The 24206-nt window shown below is 44.6% G+C and overlaps 1 protein-coding gene across 1 annotated transcript in view; it reads right to left on the reverse strand.

Moving 5' to 3' along the window:
* QSOX1 (quiescin sulfhydryl oxidase 1) overlaps positions 1 to 24206 on the reverse strand; it is a 105281-nt gene that overhangs the window by 68042 nt on the left and 13033 nt on the right. Inside the window, exons 2-3 of the mRNA XM_063939799.1 lie at positions 705 to 805; positions 249 to 297 (exon numbers count right to left, since the gene is read on the reverse strand). Coding sequence (XP_063795869.1) covers positions 249 to 297; positions 705 to 805 — 150 coding nt within the window. The remainder of the gene's footprint in view (positions 1 to 248; positions 298 to 704; positions 806 to 24206) is intronic.

The raw sequence follows: 24206 nt of genomic DNA on the forward strand, positions 1-24206 counted from the left end.
ACTAGTATTTCACCAGGGTTCTTGCATACAGTACAACATACGTCATTTAATGTTTTATAACAGTAGCTTTAAAACAGCTGTAGCCTGATTTAAAGTAAATACAAATGTTAAAGGTCAAGATGAGAGAAAAGATTGGGAAAAGAGTAGGTAAGAATGGAAGCAAATATTCTTTCCTCGCCCATAAAATAAACACAAACTAATCAACGACAGTCACAAGATGACTGGGAGAGGTGATACAGCTCACGTACTCTGAAGCACGATGCCATCCGATGGACTTTGTGAAAAGGTATCGAAGAACTGGAGAACAAAAAGACAACAGGGGTCACTCATGCTTTGCACTGAGCAAAAGAATAGTGATAAATGATAAATACTGTACACAGGAGCATAGGGGGACATTTACTAAGCAGTTATAAGAGCGGAGAAGTGAGCCAGTGGAGAAGTTGCCCATGGCAACCAATCAGCACTGAAGTAACATCTATAATTTGCATACTATAAAATTATACAGAGCTGCTGATTGGTTGATGGGCAACTTCTCCACTGGCTCACTTCTCTGCTCTTATCACTGCTTAGTAAATGACCCCCATAGTCTGCCCACCAATGGAAGTGTGCAAGAGACATATACATTACTAATGAATAGTGATGCTATTAAGCAAGAGAAGGGAGAGTGATAAGACAATTCTAAAGAACACAAGACAAAGTGTTACCTTTATAGTAGGGTATCCTTGTATTCCAAAGTTGGAGCAAGCCGCAGTGTTGGATTCATCGCCACAGTCTAAGACAGCCAGATACACCGCAGGCCTCCAATCTGTATAACGGCATCAGTATATCATCAATATGTACCTTTAAACCTCTAAATAACCCTTTTGCAGAGCCAGCCCTAACCAATATGATGCCCTAGGCAAGATTTTGGCTGGTGCTCCTTAGCGCCACCGTTAGTTCCGCCTCTGACCATGCACCCTTTTCCCAGAACCATCACCCCTCACCCACAGCAGTCCTTATTTTGGTGTTCCTACCCCCTATATTTTAAATATGAACAGTGTGCACTTTTGGCGCGCAGACCAAAAAGGGGCATGTTTTTGCAGACAAGGGGCATGGCCATAAAATAGTACCCCCAATTCAAATTACGCCACACAGTAGTACAACTTTATTCATATTTTAGCATGCGATAGTGTCCCTTATTCACGTTACATCACACAGTAGTACCACTTTACCTTATAAATGTTACACCTCACAGTAGAGCCCCTTATTCACATTACACCGCACCATATTACTCTTTATTCACATTACACCACACAATAGTGCCCTTTCTATATGTAACACCACACAGTAGAGCACCATATACACATAATGCCACACATTAGTAATGTCTTTATACACACACAATACCACACAGTAGTGCCTCTAACACATTTGACACACATTATTAATGTCCTTACAAACATAGGGGGTAATTCCGAGTTGATCGCAGCAGGAACTTTGTTAGCAGTTGGGCAAAACCATGTGCACTGCAGGGGAGGCAGATATAACATGTGCAGAGAGAGTAAGATTTGGGTGTGGTGTGTTCAATCTGCAATCTAAATTGCAGTGTAAAAATAAAGCAGCCAGTATTTACCCTGCACAGAAACAAAATAATCCACCCAAATCTAACTCTCTCTGCACATGTTATATCTGCCTCCCCTGCAGTGCACATGGTTTTGCCCAACTGCTAACAAAGTTCCTGCTGCGATCAACTCAGAATTACCCCCATAATGCGCCTTACACATTATGCCAACCTTTATTATGTCCCTTACACATATGCTGCACATTATTAATGCCATTATACACATTATAACACACATAGGGGTATATTTACTAAGCTCCCGATTTTGACCGAGATGCCGTTTTTTCTTCAAAGTGTCATCTCGGTTAATCTCGGTCATTTACTAAACACTAATCACGGCAGTGATGAGGGCATTCGTAATTTTTTGCTAGTTCAGGTAAAAAATTACGAATGAATACACCATCGGTCAAATTACGCCTGTTTAGATATGAATCTCGGTCATTTACTAAGAAGTGCAAAGCAAAAAAACACAAAACACTGCCGTGAAAAATTACAACTCGTAAAAAAGTCCTAAAAAAAAACAGACCTGCTTTTTTTTTCCGTGATTTGAGATGCATGCAGGGATCCATGAGATCCGTGCATGTATATCAGTGGGAAGGGGTGGGAAAGTGCTTATTTTTGCCAAAAAATTGCGTGGGGTCCCCCCTCCTAAGCATAACCAGCCTCGGGCTCTTTGAGCCGATCCTGGTTGCAGAAATATGGGGGAAAAAATGACAGGGGTTCCCCCATATTTAAGCAACCAGCATCGGGCTCTGCGCCTGGTCCTGGTCCCAAAAATACGGGGGACAAAAAGAGTAGGGGTCCCCCGTATTTTTAAAACCAGCACCGGGCTCCACTAGCTGGACAGATAATGCCACAGCCGGGGGTCACTTTTATACAGCGCCCTGCGGCCGTGGCATCAAAAATCCAACTAGTCACCCCTGGCCGGGGTACCCTGGGGGAGTGGGAACCCCTTCAATCAAGGGGTCCCCCCCCCCCAGCCACCCAGGGGCCAGGGGTGAAGCCCGAGGCTGTCCCCCCCCATCCAATGGGCTGCGGATGGGGAGGCTGATAGCCATTTGTGATAATGAAAAGATATTGTTTTTAGTAGCAGTACTACAAGTCCCAGCAAGCCTCCCCCGCATGCTGGTACTTGGAGAACCACAAGTACCAGCATGCGGCGGAAAAACGGGCCCGCTGGTACCTGTAGTACTACCACTAAAAAAATACCCAAAAAAACACAAGACACACACACCGTGAAAGTATAATTTTATTACATACATACACACATACATACATACTTACCTTATGTTCTCACGCAGGTCGGTCCTCTTCTCCAGTAGAATCCAAGGGTACCTGTTGAAGAAATTCTACTCACCAGATCCAGGGGTCCAGGCTCCTCGGCAAATCCAGGGTTAATCCACGTACTTGAATAAATAAAAAAAAACGGTGTCCCGACCACGAACTGAAAGGGGACCCATGTTTGCACATGGGTCACCTTCCCACGAATGCCAGAAACCCACTTTGACTTCTGTCTAAGTGGGTTTCTTCAGCCAATCAGGGAGTGCCACGTTGTAGCACTCTCCTGATCGGCTGTGTGCTCCTGTACTGTCTCACAGGCGGCACACGGCAGTGTTACAATGTAGCGCCTATGCGCTACATTGTAACCAATGCTGGGAACTTTCTGCTCAGCGGTGACGTCACTTTAGGTCAACCGCAGGGCAGAAAGTTCCCAGCATTGGTTACAATGGAGCGCATAGGCGCTACATTGTAACACTGCCGTGTGCTGCCTGTCAGTGAGGACAGGAGCACACAGCTGATCAGGAGAGTGCTACAACGTGGCACTCCCTGATTGGCTGAAGAAACCCACTTAGACAGAAGTCAAAGTGGGTTTCTGGCATTCGTGGGAAGGTGACCCATGTGCAAACATGGGGCCCCTTTCAGTTCGTGGTCGGGACACCGTTTTTTTATTTTTAACAAGTACGTGGATTAACCCTGGATTTGCCGAGGAGCCTGGACCCCTGGATCTCGTGAGTATAATTTATTCAACAGGTACCCCTTGGATTCTACTGGACAAGAGGACCGACCTGCGTGGGGCCATAGGTAAGTATGTATGTATGTGTGTATGTATGTAATAAAATTATACTTTCACGGTGTGTGTGTCTTGTCTTTTTTTGGGTATTTTTTTAGTGGTAGTACTACAGGTACCAGCGGGCCCGTTTTTCTGCCGCATGCTGGTACTTGTGGTTCTCCAAGTACCAGCATGCGGGGGAGGCTTGCTGGGACTTGTAGTACTGCTACTAAAAACAATATCTTTTATTTTACAACAAAGGCTATCAGCCCTCCCATCCGCAGCCCATTGGATGGGGGGGGGGACAGCCTCGGGCTTCACCCCTGGCCCTTGGGTGGCTGGGGGGGGGGGGGGACCCCTTGATTGAAGGGGTCCCCACTCCCCCAGGGTACCCCGGCCAGGGGTGACTAGTTGGATTTTTGATGCCACGGCCGCAGGGCGCTGTATAAAAGTGACCCCCGGCTGTGGCATTATCTGTCCAGCTAGTGGAGCCCGGTGCTGGTTTTAAAAATACGGGGGACCCCTACTCTTTTTGTCCCCCGTATTTTTGGGACCAGGACCAGGCGCAGAGCCCGATGCTGGTTGCTTAAATATGGGGGAACCCCTGTCAATTTTTTCCCCATATTTCTGCAACCAGGATCGGCTCAAAGAGCCCGAGGCTGGTTATGCTTAGGAGGGGGGACCCCACGCATTTTTTTTTGGGATTTTACATTGTTTAATTAAAAAAAAAAAAAATAAGAACCCCAGCACGGATCACACAGATCCGGCCGAGATTGATTGTAAAAAAAAACGGCAGTGTTTTGCTAATCACTGCCGTAAAAATAGGTAAAAAAAAACGAATTACATCGACATCGGAAGCAAAGAAAAATACGAATACGACAGCTTAGTAAATCCATCGTAATCAATTCAAAAAGTTGCAGTTTTACACTGTCGATGTCATTCGTGATTGAACTTTGACCTATTTTCGGAAATTACGAATCTTAGTAAATATACCCCATAGTGCCTCTTACACATATGCCGCACATTAGTGCACTTATATACATAATGACACACATAGTGCCTCTTACACATATGCCGCACATTATTAGTGCACTTATATACATAATGACACACAGTGCCCCTTACACATATGCCGCACATTATTAATGCATTTATACACGACACGCATAATGCCCCTTACACATATGCCGAAGACTACTGCACAACCAACCTACCCACACACAGCACTCACACGGCCGCTAACACTGTGACCTCTGCCTCTGCTTGGATACAGATGTGTCCTCATACATCTTGCCTCAATGCGCCATGCAGCAGGAGATGCCTGGCGTGAGTAAACTGGCAGCTCTGCTAACGTTGGGAGCCTTTTTTGATGAAAATGTATCTTATTTGCATTGCTAGGATACATACGCAGCTTCTGTTGATTAAAATGATATGCAGCATGCCCATATACTGTGTTGCAACTGTGGCTGTATCTGCATTCGAAATTCTACACACACAATGTCACATATCATTTTAATCAGCAGAAGCTGCTGGTGCCCCTAGGCACCTAGTGTGCCTATGCCTATGGCCGGCTCTGCCCTTTTGCATGTATATTCTTTGTAAAAACAGCTGTATTGGAATGCGGGACATGGGTGTGCGTTTCACCTGTGCCTTATTACAGTTCACTAAAATGCTCATCATATTTTATATAAAAGATTACATTAATAAATGTGGAAATGTTGCACAAAGTTACATCATGGCTCTTTAATCTGTGGTGAACAAGTCATGCCACCTCAGTAATACCTAGCTTCCAAGCAAATACAAATTCTATTTTTAATGAAACTATTATAGTAAACCCCAGTAATTTAATTTCATTATACTTTTATGGGTGTTCTATGGAGCACAAAGAAGGAGGATTCTTCCTTTACATTTAATGGGACCTGTTGTGCACCAGCATGCTTCACTCAGACAATCATCACTACACTGTTTCATATAAAGATGTATACATAATTACAAATGATCACCATGTCACCCCCCTCCCCAAATACTCAAATTAATACAGCACTAGGCAGCTTTTAGTTCCACTGGGTCAACAGTGACAACCAGAACTATGCGGGGCAGTGCAGAGTTGGTGCACTTTTGAGCGAGGGGAACAAAACAGGAAGTGCTGGGGCTCTTTCCAAATGACTTGGGCTGTAAGGACAGGGGTATTAAATGAGGTTGGCGCCTCCTCCCACCCAAACACCCTCCACCAAAGAGGCACCAGCCCTATGTTGACTAACCTGGGGATGGTTTTCTCTGGTATCCGGACTCTGGGTCGACACCACTTAGGTCGACACCAGAAATAGGTCGATACGGCCATTAGGTTGACATGCAAAAAGGTTGACATGAGTTTTTCACATTTCTTTTCTTCTTTTGAACTTTTTCATACTTTACGATCCACGTGGACTACGATTGGGAATGGTAACCTTGCCCGAAGTATGGCAAGCGAAGCGAGCCATGCGAGGGGACACGGTGCACGAATTCGGATTCCCGGTCACTCTACGAAGAAAACACCAAAAAAATTGAAAAACTCATGTCAACCTTTTTTTCAAGTCGACCGAATGGCCATGTCGACGGATTTCTAGTGTCGACCTAGACGCTGTCGACCCTAAGTCCCATACCCGTTTTCTCTAAGGCTGGGCCCCCATATGCTCTTGGTCTCCCTGTTGTAGAGGACACCAACTCAAACTGTTTAAGGCTGGTTACCGGGCATGCTTCTAGATTTAAAAAATGACAGACATTTTCTGTGACATCAGGACCACTGCTGGGGTCAGAAGGTGTTTTACTGTGATCCTTGTGCATTCTGCATAAATTGCATACATTGTTAATCTATAACTACTACTCTTTTTTGCAGATCTGGTAGTTTGTGGTTTTAGATTTAGAGAAACAGGTTTCCCCACCAATGTAAGCAATTTGATAACCAAACTGTTTCATCTTGCAATTATATATTTAGATGTAGGCCAACCTCTCAAGGGCCAAAAGCAAAATAATCGATTTTCCAAAACTTGATAGACCTAGTTCTCAGAACTCTGACAACATAACAAGTTAAGAGATTCCTTTTCCTCTGAAGTAAGGTTTTGCCTTGTAAGTGATTGCCCCTTTAAAAAACGTCCGAGTTCGTCTGGCATCCCGCACGGCTGCCAAACTTGATCTGTATCTTTAATACACTTACGAGTATACACCTTTTCTACGAAAATGCTTGTGTCACAGCCGGGTCAGACCCCTTTCAAACCACAGGCTGGTCCCGGCATACTGGCAGGAAGACCCCTTTCAGACTGCACCTATGTGTAGACTGCCTGTTCTGCCAGCACATGGAGATGACATCATCTCCAAGCACTACTGCGTGAGGTCTGCACCGAGGAGCCTAAGCCAGCAGGGAGAGATGGTAAGTATCTGTCCGTGTGTCTATCTATCTATCTATCTATCTATCTATCTATCCATCCATCTATCCATCTATCCTGTTTGCCACAATGTGTGAAAAGGGGGACTGGCTGCTGCAATGTGTAAAAAGGGGATGCTGTCTGCCATAATGTGTAAAAAGGGGGATGCTGTCTGCCGTAATGTGTAAAAAGGGGGATGCGGTCTGCCGTAATGTGTAAAAAGGGGGATGCGGTCTGCCGTAATGTGTAAAAAGGAGGAAGCTGTCTGCCGTAATGTGTAAAATGGGGGACTGGCTGCTGTAATGTGTAAAAAGGAGGAGTGGCTGCCGTAATGTGTAAAAAGGGGGACGCTGTCTGCCGTAATGTGTAAAAAGGGGGGCGCTGTCTGCCGTAATGTGTAAAAAGGGGGACTGGATGCCGTAATGTGTAAAAAGGGGGACTGTCTGCCGTAATGTGTAAAAGGGGGCTCTACCTAGTGTAGTGGCGCTACTGTGCGGCGTAATTTGAATAATGGTGACTACTGTGCACCGTAGTATGAATTGGTATTTTGTGGCCACACCCCTTCCCCATGAAGCCATGCCCCTATATATTTTTTGCGTGCCTGCATGGGGGGGGAAACGCCAACATTTTAGCGCTGTGTGCCAGAAACGACAACGACGTTTCTGGCACACAGCGCTAAAATGTCTAATTACGGCACTGATGTTTGGGGTCCCTAGTCCACCACTGGAGATAAACAAATCTGTCCTGCCCCTGGGCACATGCTTCATGTGCCTAGTGGGAAACCTCCGCTGCTCACCTGTACTATGTGGGTAGTACAGGTTTACAACAAACTGTTGCAGTCAACAAAAGATAGATACGCATGGATCAAGTGAGCATTAAAACAACTCACATGCATGAGAATGCAATATACTATAAGGAGTGTGCACAAAGTTACACAAAATAACATCACAACAGATAGTCAGAAACGGAGCAGCATAAAGACTCAGGGCCTAATTCAGAGAAATCGCAAAACTACAACTCCTTTCTATAGCATGCGGTGGGCCGCCCAGCACAGATCAAGGCCGCCCCGCATGCCGGTTCCTTCCCCCCGCTAACATGCAAGTACATCGCTATACAGTAACGCACTCGCATCTTTAGGGTAACTCCCTGCCTTTGCAGCCTAGATGCGAAGGCAGTCGCTGGTCCGCCATGTTTTGGGTCGCAGCTGCTGTGTTTGACGTGATGTAGACACCACGCCCCGTCCCACAAATGCTCCGTACACGCCACTGTTGTCCAGACTGCGACCCCCAATGCCACACCACGCCACCACCCATAAAATGCAGTGATGCCGCCCCCACACAGGAGTAATAGCCCCTAAACATTTGGCGATTTGCCGCCGAGGTGCCCGATGGCCAACGTACGACCAGGCGGTGGGGGGAGGGTGATTGGGGAGTGAAGTTTCTTCACTCCCTGACGTCACCCGGCCCCATAGCCCTGCATGTTAATATGGACGATATTGTCCATACTGGCTTGCAGGCATAAACGACCCGGCATCAACGATGAACGACCGCGGGGCTGCACATCGTTCATCGTTGGTGCCTACACACTGAGTGATATGAACAATTTCTTGTTCATTACTGAACAAGATTTTTCATATCGGCCGCATCCATCGGTAAGTGTGTAGGGCCCATTACATTGCGATCAAAATCTAAGTCCTTACGCATGTGCAGAAGTGCAGAAATCGTTATTTGGCGATTTCTGCACTTCTGCAGTTGAAACTAAATTAGGCCCTCAGACAGCAAGGGGAAAGAAGAAAAAGGCCAGGACAGGTGGCTGAGGAGCAACATGGCAGACTATCCCTAACCCTAGCAATCTTCAAGGCTGGTGGCAAGAGAGAGCAGTCAATGAACAATCAGGGTTGGGACAAAAGGATACAGAATAATCATAAACAATGTCAGGAAAATAACAAATAGAAAAGTAAAAAAACAAGCTGGGTCAAATAAGGAGACAGAACAATACAGCAACTGTGACCAATCATAGCTCCTCAATTACCACTGTGAGAGGCAGACAGCTGCATCAGGGAAGGTGTACGTGATGATTAAGTCAGAGAAGTAGTAATAGTACACAGACTATTATTGTTCATGTCTCTCAAACTGGGTACACACCTAGGTGTGTATGCAGGTAGCAGATAAATGGCTTCAAAGTGCTCCTGCAACTGTCGAATCAGGAGATCGCATCTTATAAGCTACTTAATATTTAAGATACCCGAGCTCTGGATCCCACAGAAGCACATACACACCGTGGTGCACACTGGTTAGATAATCACTCTGAGGATCAGAGCGTTTATATGATCTGTAGAGAGATTGGCAGAGTGTGTACCAGGCTTAATATAATCAGGCGTGTACACATGGTGAGATTTATCTGTCCAATCTGTCTGGTGAGAACAAAAATCTGGCAATGGATGAGAGCAAATTACAATCAACCGTTTTCTCCCAAACACTGGAAAATGGATTAAAACTATTGATTTAACACATTTTTCCAAACAAACTGATTTAACCTATCTGTTTGAACAACCATTGTCTATTTTCCAGTGGTTGGGAGCAAATGGTCTATTGTCATATGCTCTCATCCATTACCAGATTTTTGTTCTCACCAGACAGATTGGACAGATAAATCTCACCATGTGTACACAGTCTGATTGACACTACTACTCCAGACAGAGAACCAGAGAAAGGAGCATATGACAAAACATGATGAAGAGGAGAGAAAAAAACAGATGGGGAGAGATGTACCAAACCTTGGAGAGATAAAGTCCTGACTAATCAGCTTCTAACTGTCATATTACAAGATCTGTTTAAAAAAATGATAATTCGAAGCCGATTACTTGGTACTTTAACGCTCTCCACTTTATCTCTCACCAGTGTTTGATCCATATCCCCCCAGGGGGAGAAAGAGACAGAACAAGATAGGGTGGGAAGGTGTACAGAAATCCCAGAGAATGGGGGTGTGGAAAGGCAACCAGAGGGGTGAAGGAGACCAGAGAACTATAGAGGTGGCAAAGGAGGAAAAGGAACCAGAGATGTTTGGGATGAGAAAGAAGGAAAGAGAGAGTGAGAGTAAGAGGAGTCGGAAAGCGAAGGAGCCACAGAGCAAGAGAAGGAGAGCTAGAGAGAAGTGGGGGGGAGGGGGGGGGGAGGGGGAACAGAAATAAACATTGAAGGGTGTGTGAGTAAGAATCAGAGAAGAGTGTGGGGAAAGAACCAAAAAGAGGGAAGGAGTGAGGGGGCAGGAGAAGAGAAAATCAGAGAGGGGGAAGAGAGAACCAGGGTAGGACGCATCAATCATTGCAGCATCCCACCACTCACCGTATGCATATTGCCATTTACTGAAGTGTACGCCATGTGCATGAACATTTAACCAAAGTACAGCTGTCCTTTGCAGAGTGTGGGCTTCTGGGCTTATGTCCCAAGAGTCCGTCTGTGCATGCGTTTAATGATGCACATTGTGGGGGGTGCTGATCCCTCTCAGCGGGGAAATGTGAAAGAAGCCCATACGTTTCTATTGGGTAATGCCGTCTGAAGATGGCATTATCCATCAGGTCCAAGCTCCAGAATCTATTGCACTCTGGAGCTTGGCACATATGAGGTAATAAGCGATCAAACCCCTGAAAATTGCGTTTTTGGAGGTTTGGCCACATTTTTCACGTTGATGCAGAGAGAGCAAGAAAGGAGAAAGAACATTGGGTGTGGGAGGGGAAGCACTAAATGGAAGTAGAGACCCAGAGAAGACGATGGGAGGAGAGAGAAGAGACAGGTGTGAAAGAGAGAAACCAGAGAGAGTTTAAGAATGAAAGAGAACCAAGACGGGGATAATGAGAGAGAGAGAGTGAGAGAGAGAGAGAGAGAGAGAGAGAGAGAGAGAGAGAGAGAGAGAGAGAGAGAGAGAGAGAGAGAGAGAGATGTGGGGTGAGACCAGAGAGTAAGGAGGAAGCGCAGAGATGCAGAGAGAGATGTGGGGCAGAGAACCAGAAACAAGGAAATGAGTCATAAAAGAGAATTAAATATAAGTGAAAGGGGGAAGAACAAAAATAATGGAAGTGGAGGAGTGAGAACTAGAGAAGATTTGAGGAGGGAAAACTAAAAGATGAGAGAAAGAATGAGACAGAAGGGAGGAAAAAGGAAGCAGAGAAGGGAAGGTTTGTATCCAAGAGGAGAAAACCAGGGAGGGTGGGTATATAACAGACAGGTGGGGAAGTAGAAGAGAGAACCAGATATGGGGAACAGAAATAAGGGGGAGTGGAACAACCTTATCGGGGAATAGGAGAAAGAGAAAAGGTGAGGCGTGAACTAGTGAGATGGCAGAAGAAGAGAAAAAAGCAGGAAGGAGGTAAGGACAAAAAAGAACCAGATAAGGTGATAAAGTAAGAGGTGGTAGTGATGAGTGATAACCAGACAGGAGAAAAAGAGTGCCAGAACTAGAGAAAAGGCTGGTAAGAAAACCAGAGGGTTGTGATGAGAGTCAGAAAGAGGGAGTAAGAAAGATTTAGGGGTACATTTACTAAGCAGTTATAAGAGAGGAGAAGTGAGCCAGTGGAGAAGTTACCCATGGCAACCAATCAGCACTGAAGTAACATCTGTCATTTGCATACTATGAAATGATACAGAGCTGCTGATTGGTTGATGGGGAAATTTCTCCACTGGCTCACTTCTCGGTTCTTATCACTGCTTAGTAAATGTACCCCTAAGAGAGATCTGGAAGGGAGGACAAGAAAATGCAGATAACAGAGCAAACTTGATGGAGAATGAAGGATAACCAAAGAACTGAGGAGAGAATATTAGACAAAGGGAGAGGAGAATAGGGAACCAAAGGGGGTGGGAAAGGATGGTCGAAACCCCGTATTAGATACCATGGATAAGCTCATTATCACATTGTACTCTCCTATACCTACAGAACTTGCAGCAAAACCAGTGTTGATAAGTGGAGTCATTTATTACATTACTTACCATTGATATTTATTTAGCAATTTACATTCTATGCTAGCAGGGGCAAATTGGGATGGAAAACCAGCCCGGGAAATTTATTGAAGCAGCCCTAATGGCGGCGGAGTATGTTGTGTGGGGGGTCTGTTGAGGGGGCAGGATTCGTCCTCATAGGGTCTGATTCTGAGTTGAACAGTTGCGGCTTACTTGTGTCCTTTGCTGCAGTTGCGTCTGTGACTTTATACTAATGACGTTTCAATGTAGTTCGCTAGTGTACATCCGTGCATCCAAATATGCAAGGACTAAGATGCCCACTTTCAGTGTCTACAGATACTGCAATTGTGTATCTTTAGACTCCACCATCGGCAGCACCACTGGAATCTTCACCAGCCCTATGCTAGAGCAATTCTTCATCTCTATATGCAACCACTATCAGCAACATGCCCGCACTATGTTACATCTGCGTCTGATTAGCTAACCCCCTGTACCAACACAGAAATGCCCAACACATTTCTAATACACTTCTCCTGACATGCATGCTTCAACTATGTACAAAATAAAACACATTGGCCCCCACAGGAGAAAAAAAATACACATTGGCCGGCACAGAAAACAATAAAACAAATTGGTTCCCACAGGAGGGAAAAATAATGTATAATATAGCTTTTGGTATTACAATTTATTTAAAATTTCCACTGTTGTTTGAGAGGCCCAGTGACACCAAGAGGATTTATCATTCTTGTCTGTAACATCTATATATTCATTTATTATTTATGTAGCGCTAGCATATTCCATTGCACTTTATATCAAAGGGAACTAAAAGTGGCCCTGGAAAAATTTGTAGAAGTGTCCTGACATGGGCAGCTCCAGAGGTATACGTGTTACCATGGCGGCAGCACCACCCCTCATATGTCAACATACAAAACAGGACACACATGCCTATCAGGAATCTTCCCAGTGACCCATATGTCCAATCCTCCCCTATATACTAGCATCAATCTTTATACCTGCTTTAACACTAACTTGATTAACTTAACTACTTATACCGCTTTCAGATCGCAAATGCCGGATCCCACCCGGGAAGAGAAATGCGTCCTTACCGGGTGGGATCCGGCATTTGCTCTGCTTTGCTGGCTTTCCGACCCGGCAATATACCGGGTCAGTTGCCATAGCAGCAGGGGGCGCAGCAGCAGCAGGGGTGGAGGCGGCGCTGAGAGATAAGCTCATCTCCTGCGCCGCCTCTCCCTATGCTGTGAATGGGAGCCGTGTCGCGTCGACACTGCTCCCATTCACACTACACCTGACCCGGTATTCAACCCGGTAATAACCCTTCTTGAATTACCGAGTCAGGCAACCCGATAATTCGGGCAAAGTGCTTTCACATCGCACACTGACCCGTGTCGATACCGGGTTATTTGTGCGATGTGAAAGGGGTATTATTAACATCTATAGTCTAATTATGTAGTTCTTATGGGGCAAGGAATTATTTCGGTTTGATTTGTACACAGAATAGGGTAAGGATACCTGACCTCCTTGTGGCACAAACTAAGCTTTACCACAGGAAAACTGTACATAGTATTCCACATTGTACTCATAAGTTTAACTAGTTTCAAACAGATTTTTGCCCCAGGGATTGGGCTGGTGCCAGTGACGATAACAGAGATCAAACCAAACCTACGCACAGGAGCAATCCGGGAGATGCATACAAATAAGCAAGTGGGTGAATATAAACATTAATTGCACAAACAACTGCGCTGAACTCTGGATCAGACACACCGTGTTATATTATCCTGCACATGTATGTATCCTTTAAAAGGTTATAAAACAAAAATAGCCAAACACAGACACCCAATATGAAACTATACACACTATTCTGCATAACCACACCCAATTAATATCTGAGCAGTGACAAAGTACGTTTTCTATTTAGCATAAACAATATATATCTAAATGCTGAACCAAAACCAAGTTATCTATGTCACTGCTGCCTGCTGTTCATTCTTTGAAAGGGGTAGAGATGTACTAAACCAGGCATGTCCAAACTGCGGCCCTCCAGCTGTTGTGAAACTACGTATCCCAGCATGCCCTGACACAGTTTTGCTGTCAGAGAATGCTAAAGCTGTGTCAGGGCATGCTGGGATGTGTAGTGTCTCAACAGCTGGAGGGCTGCAGATTGGACATGCCTGTACTAAAGGGAAAATGCAGGCAAAAATCCCAAACCTTCAGTTTTCGGAATTTGGCCGCATTTTGCATATGCTACAAGTTCCGGAACACAATACATTCCTGGGCCTGGACATGGTGGGTAACGTCATCTTTAGATGGCATTACCCAATAGAAGCCCACAGACTTCTCTCCACAATTCCCTCTGAGAGGGATCCAAACGGATCCCTACGAGCATGACCGGCAGCCGCCGCGTCACAGTACGCATGCACAGAAGAACTCCTGGGTCCTAAACCCAGAAGGCCTACTGTTGCAAAGGACAGCTCTTATTGGGTGATTAACGCCGCCTTGGTCCCGATAAGAGGCGGGATGTACTACATTGGGGATACATTGCTTGGTACAAGGTCCCTATAGTTCTTTGTAAAAAAGGGCCCTTTTTGTTCCCACTGTTATGCTAAATATCTTACTGTATGTACAAATGAGCCCCTGACACTCTGATATATATATATTTGTAAATAGTACCTATATATTTTTATACAAAGTAACTTGGGTTTTAGGTTACACATTCATTTGAAAGTAATTGTAAATACTAACAAAATACTTACAAGTGTGAAGTCATTCAGTTTCTAATCATGGTAAAGTTTGCATCTCTAATTATAATCAGTGGAAACTCCTCTGTAATATTTCCTAGTACACGGGTCCACCCTCTTTGCACACATGTGCAAACATTTGTTTTGGCACAAAGAAATACACTCAACCTGATCTCATTTTAACATATGGGGCAAACATTTTCTTTAGTATTTAGTCACAATGAAAACGTGCTAGTATAAAGATTATTTCCAAGTTTTGCCTATTTTACATGTTCACTAAAACCTATTGAAGTTGCACTACTGAGGTTTAACATATAAATCTATTATATTTATCACACTTTTATATTTAATTATATTTATCACACTTTTTTTAAAGAGAAATTGGGGCATATTCAATTAGCTGTGTTAACATGCAATTCAACTTAATGGGGCCGGCTGCGCAAATGTAATAGGATTTAATGCAACTTTTTTCTCGCAGCCCTTGAGCAAGTGAAAAGTTTCTGAAAATCCCTATTTTAAAGGTAAGAATTTCAGAATTTGGCTCAGAAACGCTGGGACACTCACCTAATGATTAATTAGACACTTACAAGTTTATAATTAGCTTAACTTGGACAATAATTTCCAGCAATTTGTAGGGGTGATATTCTGCAAAGTGCAGAATAATGAATTAAAAATTGTGGGACAGGTACAGTGGGGCAAAAAAGTATTTGGACAGCCACCGATCGTGCAAGTTGACCCACTTATGAAGATGAGAGAGGTCTGTAATTTCCACCATAGGTACACTTCAACTGTGAGAGACAGAATTTGAAAGAAAAAACTAGGAAATCACATTGTATGATTTTTAAACAATTTGTACATTCTTGCAGAAAATAAATATTTGGACAATCAAAAAGTTTAACTCAATACTTTGTAATAAAACCTTGGTTGGCAATTACAGAGGTCAAACGTTTCCTGTAGTTCTTGACCAGGTTTGCACATACTGTAGCAGGTATTTTGGCCCACTCTTCCATGCAAATCTTCTCTAGATCGGTCATGTTTTAGGGATGTTGCCGGGCAACATGGACTTTCAACTCCCTCCACAGATTTTCTATTGGGTTGAAGTCTAGAGACTTGCTAAGGCACTCCAGGACCTTGAAATGCTTCTTACGGAGCCACTCTTAGTTGCCCGGGCAGTGTGTTTGGGGTCATTGTCATGCTGGAAGACCCAGCCACGTTCCATCTTCAATGCTCTTACTGAGGGAAGGAGGTTTTTGCCCAGAATCTCGTGATAGATGGCCCCATTCATACTCTCCTTAATACGCTGCAGGTTTCAATCCATGACGACGTAGTGTGTTACTAATGGTAACCTTTGTGACTGTGGTCCCAGCTCTCTTGAGGTCATTGACCATGTCCCCCCGTGTAGTTCTGTGCCGATTCCGCACTGTTCTCAAGATCATTGATACCCCACGAGGTGAGATCTTGCATGGAGCCCCAGGTCGAGGGAGATTGTCAGTGATCTTGTATTTCTTCCATTTTTTTATAATTGCGCCAACAGTTGATCTCTTCTCACCAAGCTGCTTGCCTATTGTCGAGTAGCTCATCCCAGCCTTGTGCAGCTCTACAATTTTGTCCATGGTGTCCTTAGACAGCTCTCTGGTCTTGGCCATGGTGGAGAGGTTGCAGTCTGACTGTTTGAGGGTGTGGACATGTGTCTTTTATACAGATAACCAGTTCAAACAGGTGCTATTAATACAGGTAACGAGTGGAGGATAGAAGAGCTTCTTAAAGAAGAAGTAACAGGTCTGTGAGAGATAGAAATCTTGCTGCTTGGTAGGTGTCCAAATATTTATTTTCCACAAGAATATACAAGTATATTGTTTAAAAATCATACAATGTGATTTCCTGGGTTTTTTTTCAGATACTGTCTCTCACAGTTGAAGTGTACCTATGATGGAAATTACAGACCTCTCTCATCTTTCTAAGTGGGTCAACTTGCACAATCGGCGGCTGTCCAAATACTTTTTTGCCCCAATATAAATGAGGGTGCTGTATGGATGGGACAGGTGTTTTTAACCTTGCAGGTTACAGTTACAGGTGGCTTCAGTTGACACATTTAAAAATAGTCATTTTTATGAACCCCAAATTAATCTACATAATTTTTTGGAAAATTTTTGTTTTCTGTAATTATTTCACTTTAGAAAAAGAAAAAAATATCAGCCATTTGAAACACTTTAAGAGCCACAAATCTGTTTCTTTGGTCCAGATATCTATACTATTATCAAGGAAGAGGGGGAAGGGGGGCTTTTTCGGGTTACAGAATGATTTATCCATTGTTCCCCACACTTAACGCAGAGATTGTAAGCTTGCGAGCAGAGCCTTCCTATGTCTATGTCTGTCTGTCTTTGCCCAGTTTTGCTCTATGACTGTTAGTCTAATTGAAAAGCGCAACGGAATATGCTGTACTATATAAGAAACTGCTAATAAATAAATATTAACAGCCAAAATTACCGCTCAAGTGCTTTTTCCAATTGAATTGGTCAAGAATCAAGAGGTGTATAGCAGCGGTAATTAGAATTACCAACTGATTGAGTTTACCCCTACTAATCGATTATGCCCCATTACATTAAAAACATCTTTTAAAGGGTACCTATATAATAAACACAGTGGACGCAGTAATTAAGTTGCTTTAGCCAATATTCATAGGATCAGTCCCAGCACTGATTCCTTATTTTTATCATTTCTTTATATAGTGCCAGTACTTTACACAGCACTGAACAGAGAATATGTGCAGTACCGAAGCAGGGTTGTACTGCATCCTGTGCTGGCTCCTCCCCTTGAATATGTAATGTCATGCCGAGGAGGCGGGGCCACTGGCTCCGGGAAGTACAACACAGGGGTAGTTTTGCAAGCAAGATACAAGCCTGCACCCTGGCCAATGGAACTTACACACCCCTAGTTATGGCTTATAAATATCTCACTTAGATCAGTCCCTGCCACATTTGAACTTACAGTCTAAAGGCCCCCATACATTACTGCAAAATTTCCTACGGGAGAAATCGCAGCTAGTGCCCCTTGAGCCACCTGGGAGCTTCCCGCGCGGCAGTATCACATGCAATATATCGCATGCGGCCCTTTTGCATGTGACATATCGCATGCGATCCCGTTGCTCCCTGCTAGAACCCGCTCCGAGTCGATGGTTGGACATGCAGCACGTCCAATCTCCGACTCCGTATCGGATGTCAAACACATCTTATTTGGCCACTTTCCACCCGATTTCTAAGCCCAATCCGTCGGAATCGGGTGAAAAGTGGCCATATTGGACAAGTGTATGGCCAGCTTTAGGGGTCTATTTACTAAGCCTTGGAGAGTGATAAAGTGGAGAGAGATAAAGTACCAGCCTATCCGCTCCTAACTGCCATGATACAGGCTGTGGGGAAAATTCAGGGATGGACACTAATGCAATTGCAACTGCGATTTTCTCGGGCTTCGTAAATGTGAAAAGTTAAGCTGCCTCCCAGAAATTAAAAGAGACGCCCACCGGAGCCATCGCAACTCATTCGCAATTGCATACACATTTGCAGGCTATATGCTAGAACAACGAACATTGGGTTTATGGGTAGTCCTATGGATGCGCAGACAGGACATAGCAGTAGCGACGCAGGTGCCATGTTTTTGCACGTAAGAGCTTGCAGCTGATGGCAGATACACGCCCTGAAAACGCCCATGACATGCCTGCGTTTTTCCAACCACTCCATATCAACTCCCCCAAACGATCAGTTCCTGTCGCTCGCTGTGCAGTTAAATCCTCACCGCATGTGTGACTGCGAAGGTATCATGACACATGCGCAGTCTGACATTAATCACTCTATTGCATGGAGCTCTATTTGCATCCATTTCTGAATCAGGCCCAGTGTTTGAAAAATGGCAGTTTGTTGGTACTTTCTCTCTCCGCTTTATCTCTCTCCATGGGTTAGTAAATAGACCACTAAATTCCTTAACATACACAAACACAGACACACACCTCCCAACTTTAGAAAGTTGGGAAGAGGGACACAGACACGTGCCCGAAATAAGAAGGCATAGCCTCATGGAGGGTGCTGCGATCGTAGGCCACGCCCACATTTTCACCACTGTGGGGGCATGCCCAGCACTCTGCGAGCAGCTGACATGCCCCTTGTCCCTCCCTCCCAGTGAATATTCACTGCTGCTCTACTAAGTGAGAGAGGTCTCCCAACTGTCACCCCTACCGCAAGACACTGCAGCCCACGGTCGGAACAGCCCCAGAAAGAACAGGACTGTCCCGCCAACATTGGGACAGTTGGGAGGTATGCTCACACATTTAAGGGCCCTACACACTGGCAGATAACACTGCACGATATGAACGTTCTCGTTCATTAATGAACGAGAACTGGTTCATATCGTGCAGTGTGCAGACACCAGCGATGAATGATGCGCGGCCCCGCGCTCGTTCATCGTTGGTGCCCAGTCACTTATGCATGCAGGCCAATATGGACAAGATTGTCCATATTAGCATGCATTGCTATGGCGCCGGGTGACGAGGGGAGTGAAGAAACTTCACTCCACCCGTCACCCCCCCCCCCCCCTTCCCCCCGTGTCAGCGGTCGGGAAGCTCGGTGGCGGGTCGCCCGGTCAGTAGGGACCATTGGTTAATTAGATTCTGGTTTATAACACAACAGTATGTCATGGGGAAGGCACACACTCCACACAGATGGGCCATGGCTGGGAATTGAACTCATGCAAATGTCACATGTGCAGAGAGAGTTAGATTTGGGTGGGTTATATTGTTTCTGTGCAGGGTAAATACTGGCTCCTTTATTTTTATTCTGCAATTAAGATTTCAGTTGGAACAAACCCCGCCCAAATCTAACTCTCTCTGCACATATCTGCCCCCCCCCCCCCCCGCCCCTCTGCAGTGCACATGGTTTTGCTCATTAGCTAACAAATTTGCTGCTGCGATCAGATCTGAGTTAGGGGCCTAATTCAGACCGGATCGTAGCAGCAAATTTGTTAGCAAATGGGCAAAACCATGGGGGTCATTCCAAGTTGATCGCTCGCTGACGATTTTCACAGCGCAGCGATCAGGTAAAAAACCTGCATTTCTGCGCATGCGTATGGGCTGCCATGTGCACGCACGTCGTACGGGTACAAAGCCCGTTGTGGTTGTGCACAGGTTCTAGCAAAGTTTTTCTTTGCACTGACGGCCACAAGAAGATTGACAGGAAGGGGGCGTTTCTGGGTGTCAACTGACCGTTTTCTGGGAGTGTTTGCAAAAACGCAGGCGTGTCTGAAAAAACACAGGCGTGGCTGGCCGTTCGCTGGGCGGGTGTATGACGTCAAATCCGGACACGAATAGGCTGAAGTGATCGCAAGCGCTGAGTAGGTTCAGAGCTACTCTGAAACTGCACAAACTGTTTTTGCAGAGCTCGGCTGCACAAGCGTTCGCACTTCTGCTAAGCTAAAATACACTCCCCAGTGGGCGGCGCCATAGCGTTTGCACGGCTGCTAAAACTAGCTAGCGAGCGATCAACGAGAAATGACCTCCCATATGCACTGCAGGTGTGGCAGATATAACGTGCAGAGAGAGTTAGATTTGGGTGGGGCGTGTTCAAACTGAAATCTAAAGTGCAGTGTAAAAATAAAGCGGCCAGTATTTACCCTGCACAGAAACAATATAAATCACCCAAATCTTAAACTCTCGCTGCACAACTTTTTGCAGCGCTGCGATCAGGTTAAATCTCGGCAAAACTGCACAGGCGCGTCGTACAGGTACAAAGAGAATCGGTGCTGGGCGATTGATTTAACAAAGAATCCATTCGCACAGCCGATCGCAAGGTGACTGACAGAAAGAGGGCGTCAACTGACCATTTTCTGGGAGTGTTTGGAAAAACGCAGGTGTGTCCATGCGTTTCCAGGGCGGGTGTCTGAAGTCAATTCCAGGACCAAAAAGACTGAAGTGATCGCAGCGGCTGAGTAAGTCCAGAGCTACTCAGAAACTGCAAACAACTTTTTTGTGCCGTCGGCTGCAAAAGCGTTCACACACTTGCAAAGCTAAAATACACTCCCCCATAGGCGGCGACTTTCTGATCGCAGCGCTGCAAAAAGTTGCTAGCGAGCGATCAACTCGGAATGACCCCCACGGTTTTGCCTAACTGCTAACAAATTTGCTGCTGCGATCAACTCTGAATTACTCCCCAGGTCCTATATATAAAACACAATGGTAGCTGAGGATTTGGGAACACAAAATAGACACTGCTTTTATGAAAATGTACATTTTACAACTTTCATAACCAAATAATAATAATAATAATAATAATAATAATCATTTATGCTTTTTTTTTTTCTAGAATGAGACAATGGGGGGGGGGGGGGGGATCCAATTGCAGGTAATCTGTTTTCGGCGGGTGAAAACGGACGGATATCGTGATTAATGACCGATGGTCATTATTGTGGTATCCTATTACAGGTTATTTTCATCAGCTGAATACGGACCCGCGATCGCGTGATAACACATGGGATCGGGGATAAGTCTCCAATCCCACGTGTTATCGCAGCTCCGGCAGCTGCTTATCGTGGATTATGCTTTGGGTGCCTGAGGTACCCGAAGAATAATCCGCGATAAGTGCCGGTATCACATGGAGGAGCCTGCTGCATCGGGGCTATTAGGATAGTGACTGCGGGTAATTGGATACCCCCCAATGAGTAAATAAATGCATATGATAGACACAGGTAAACAATAATACCGCCCATCACTTGTACTTAATAGGGCTCTACTGATGTTATTAGAAAACGCTGGATCTTGCGTGTAAGAAATAACTTGTATTCAAATATGAAAGTTTAAAAAATCAAATCTTGCACATCTGATTTCTGCACTCTGAGACTCAGGTACCCCCAGTAAGTCATTTCATGTGATGTGACAGGACTTACATTCATGTGACTGAACACTATTACAGGTTGAGTCTCCTATTCAAAACCCTATACACAAAATATTCCAAAATCAAAAATTGGACCGAGATAGTGACACCTTTGCTTTCTGAGGGATCAGTGTACACAAACTTTGTTTCATGCACAAAAGTATAAAAAATATTGTATGAAATTACCTTCAGGCTGTGTGTATAAGGTATATATGAAACATCAATACATTTTGTGGGGAGGCTGTCAAGATCCCGCTGGACGGAATCCTGGTGGTCGAAATACCGACGCCGGAATCCCGACAAGCACAATCCCAACATATTCTCCCTCCGTGGGTGTCCACGACACCCATAGAGGGAGAATATAATAGTGTGCCGAGCGTAGCGAGGTACCGTGCCCGCAGCGTGGCGAGCGACGCTAGCCCGCAAGGGGGCGCGTGACGCGAGCCCGCAAGGGGGCGCGTACCGCTCGCCACCCCTGTCAGGATTGTGTGGTCGGGATTCCGGCGTCGGTATTTCGACCGCCGGGATCCCGTCCAGCAGGATTTAGTACTGATCCCATTTTGTGTTTAGACTTGTATCCCATCACCAAGATATGTCATTATGGTATGCAAATATGCCAAAATACTGAAAATCCAAAATGTTTTTGGCCGCAAGAATTTAGTATATGGGAAACTCAACCTGTAATCACTAAATGTGAACAAATAAATTTGCAACATACTGCAATATTGTTGCACAACAACTTAAGTTAACAGTCTGCCATCTATCATTCATATTAATAAATATGTAATCTTACACAGAAATAGACAGTGCAGAAATGACGCATTCCTAGATGACTAATAAATAGGGCCCACTATCCTATAACAAGGGGCTCTAGGGGGCAATTCAGTTCTTGGTAAAGTGCAGGTCGTTCAACGGAACACATACCTTTTACCGGCAGCGGGATCCCGGTCACCAGTATACTGGCAGCGAGGCGAGTGTAAGAAAGCCCCTTGCTGGCCCGCTGCGTTCACCACAGGATCTATTCTCCCTCTGTGGGTGTCGTGGATGGGAGGCAGTTACATCACCTTGCAGGCTTGCTGCGCTCGCCACAGATTATATTTCCACTCAATGGGTGTCGTGGACACCCATGATTGGGAACAGTCCCTGTCAGTCAGCATGACTATAAGGGTGTGGGTTTCAGGCGTTGGTATTGTGACCAATGGACTCCTGACCACCGGTTACGCATTCCCAAGCCATCGTGGACACCCACAGATTGAGAAAAGCCTGCGGTGCTGGTATTCCCGGGGGCGTCATTTTACTGCCTGTTGGGATTTTGGCGTCGGCATTGTGACTGCCGGGATCCCGACAGGTGGTCCCGTGATTGCCTCCCGCTGAGAACATCTTTACAGTCTCACAAGATCCTACATTTTCCAGTGTACCTTTATGGAGTGGAATTTTGGTGGCTGTAAAGTGCCGGTGCAGCATACACAGTACTCTATGAGGGTAACTGCAAAAAAAGTTTTGAATTTGATATTCCATTTTTTTATATTCCAATCTTTCCCATTGCAAACAAATTAGGGAAAAATGGAATATCAAACTCCAATATTTTTTACAGTTACCCCTCATAGAGTACTATGTATGCTGTGAATTTTTATCAGGTCCCCCACCAGAGATACTGTATGAGAGGTCAATTTTGGTGAAAAACTGAAAAACAAGCAATTTCAAGGTGCTATAATAAAAAAGTAGACAAGATAGATAACTCAAAATGTGTTTGGCAGCCCTTTGAGTATATAACTATTCCCAAACAAAGTTACAGCTCTGAAATGTTATTCCTTCCCACTGAAATACAATCTAAAAAATAAACTTTAAAAAAAAAAAATCTGACAATTAACTTTGGCCTTAAATTTCAGTCATAAGGAAGTGAGGTAGGGAAATAGTTATGCGACAAAAATGTAGCTTGAAATGTGCTGAAAATAATGTTTTTTATCCCAGCATTCTATAACTTTTCTGAGCTGGGTTATTGCATTTAGCCCAAATGTCCGCAACAGTGAAAAATGTCATACTCCATTACACAAAATGGCCGCCAGCTTCATATGAAGGTAAATAAAAATAAAGTAATGGTGGTTTCTGACTACTATATTACAAGGGTCATCACACACAAAAAATAAACATGTTTAAAAATGGTCAAGCAACCAATTAATTTAATTCTGGACCATTTGATATGGATTGACCCCATAACCTTGAAAAAGGAAGATTAATGCCTCAGTTAACTTCAGTCAGCCAATATTATATAACGTCCACATAAGTACAGTATATCTATATTAGGGATATTTTATACAGAAAGATCTCCTGCCAAGTACAGTAAAACATAGATTACAGTATGTGACCAACTTTTTCCATTCCACGTGTGTAGTCTGATCCATTATGGTCAACACAGGAAACACTTTCTCTTAAGACAGTGATTTGCCTAAAAGACATTACAAAACCACCACAGTCTTTCCACAGTAACCTCTAACATGACAGTTTCCTTCTGTGAAACTCCTTACATTTTCCACGT

The sequence above is a fragment of the Pseudophryne corroboree genome, chromosome 9, assembly GCF_028390025.1.
Source record: "Pseudophryne corroboree isolate aPseCor3 chromosome 9, aPseCor3.hap2, whole genome shotgun sequence".
NCBI classification, from domain to species: Eukaryota; Metazoa; Chordata; class Amphibia; order Anura; family Myobatrachidae; genus Pseudophryne; species Pseudophryne corroboree.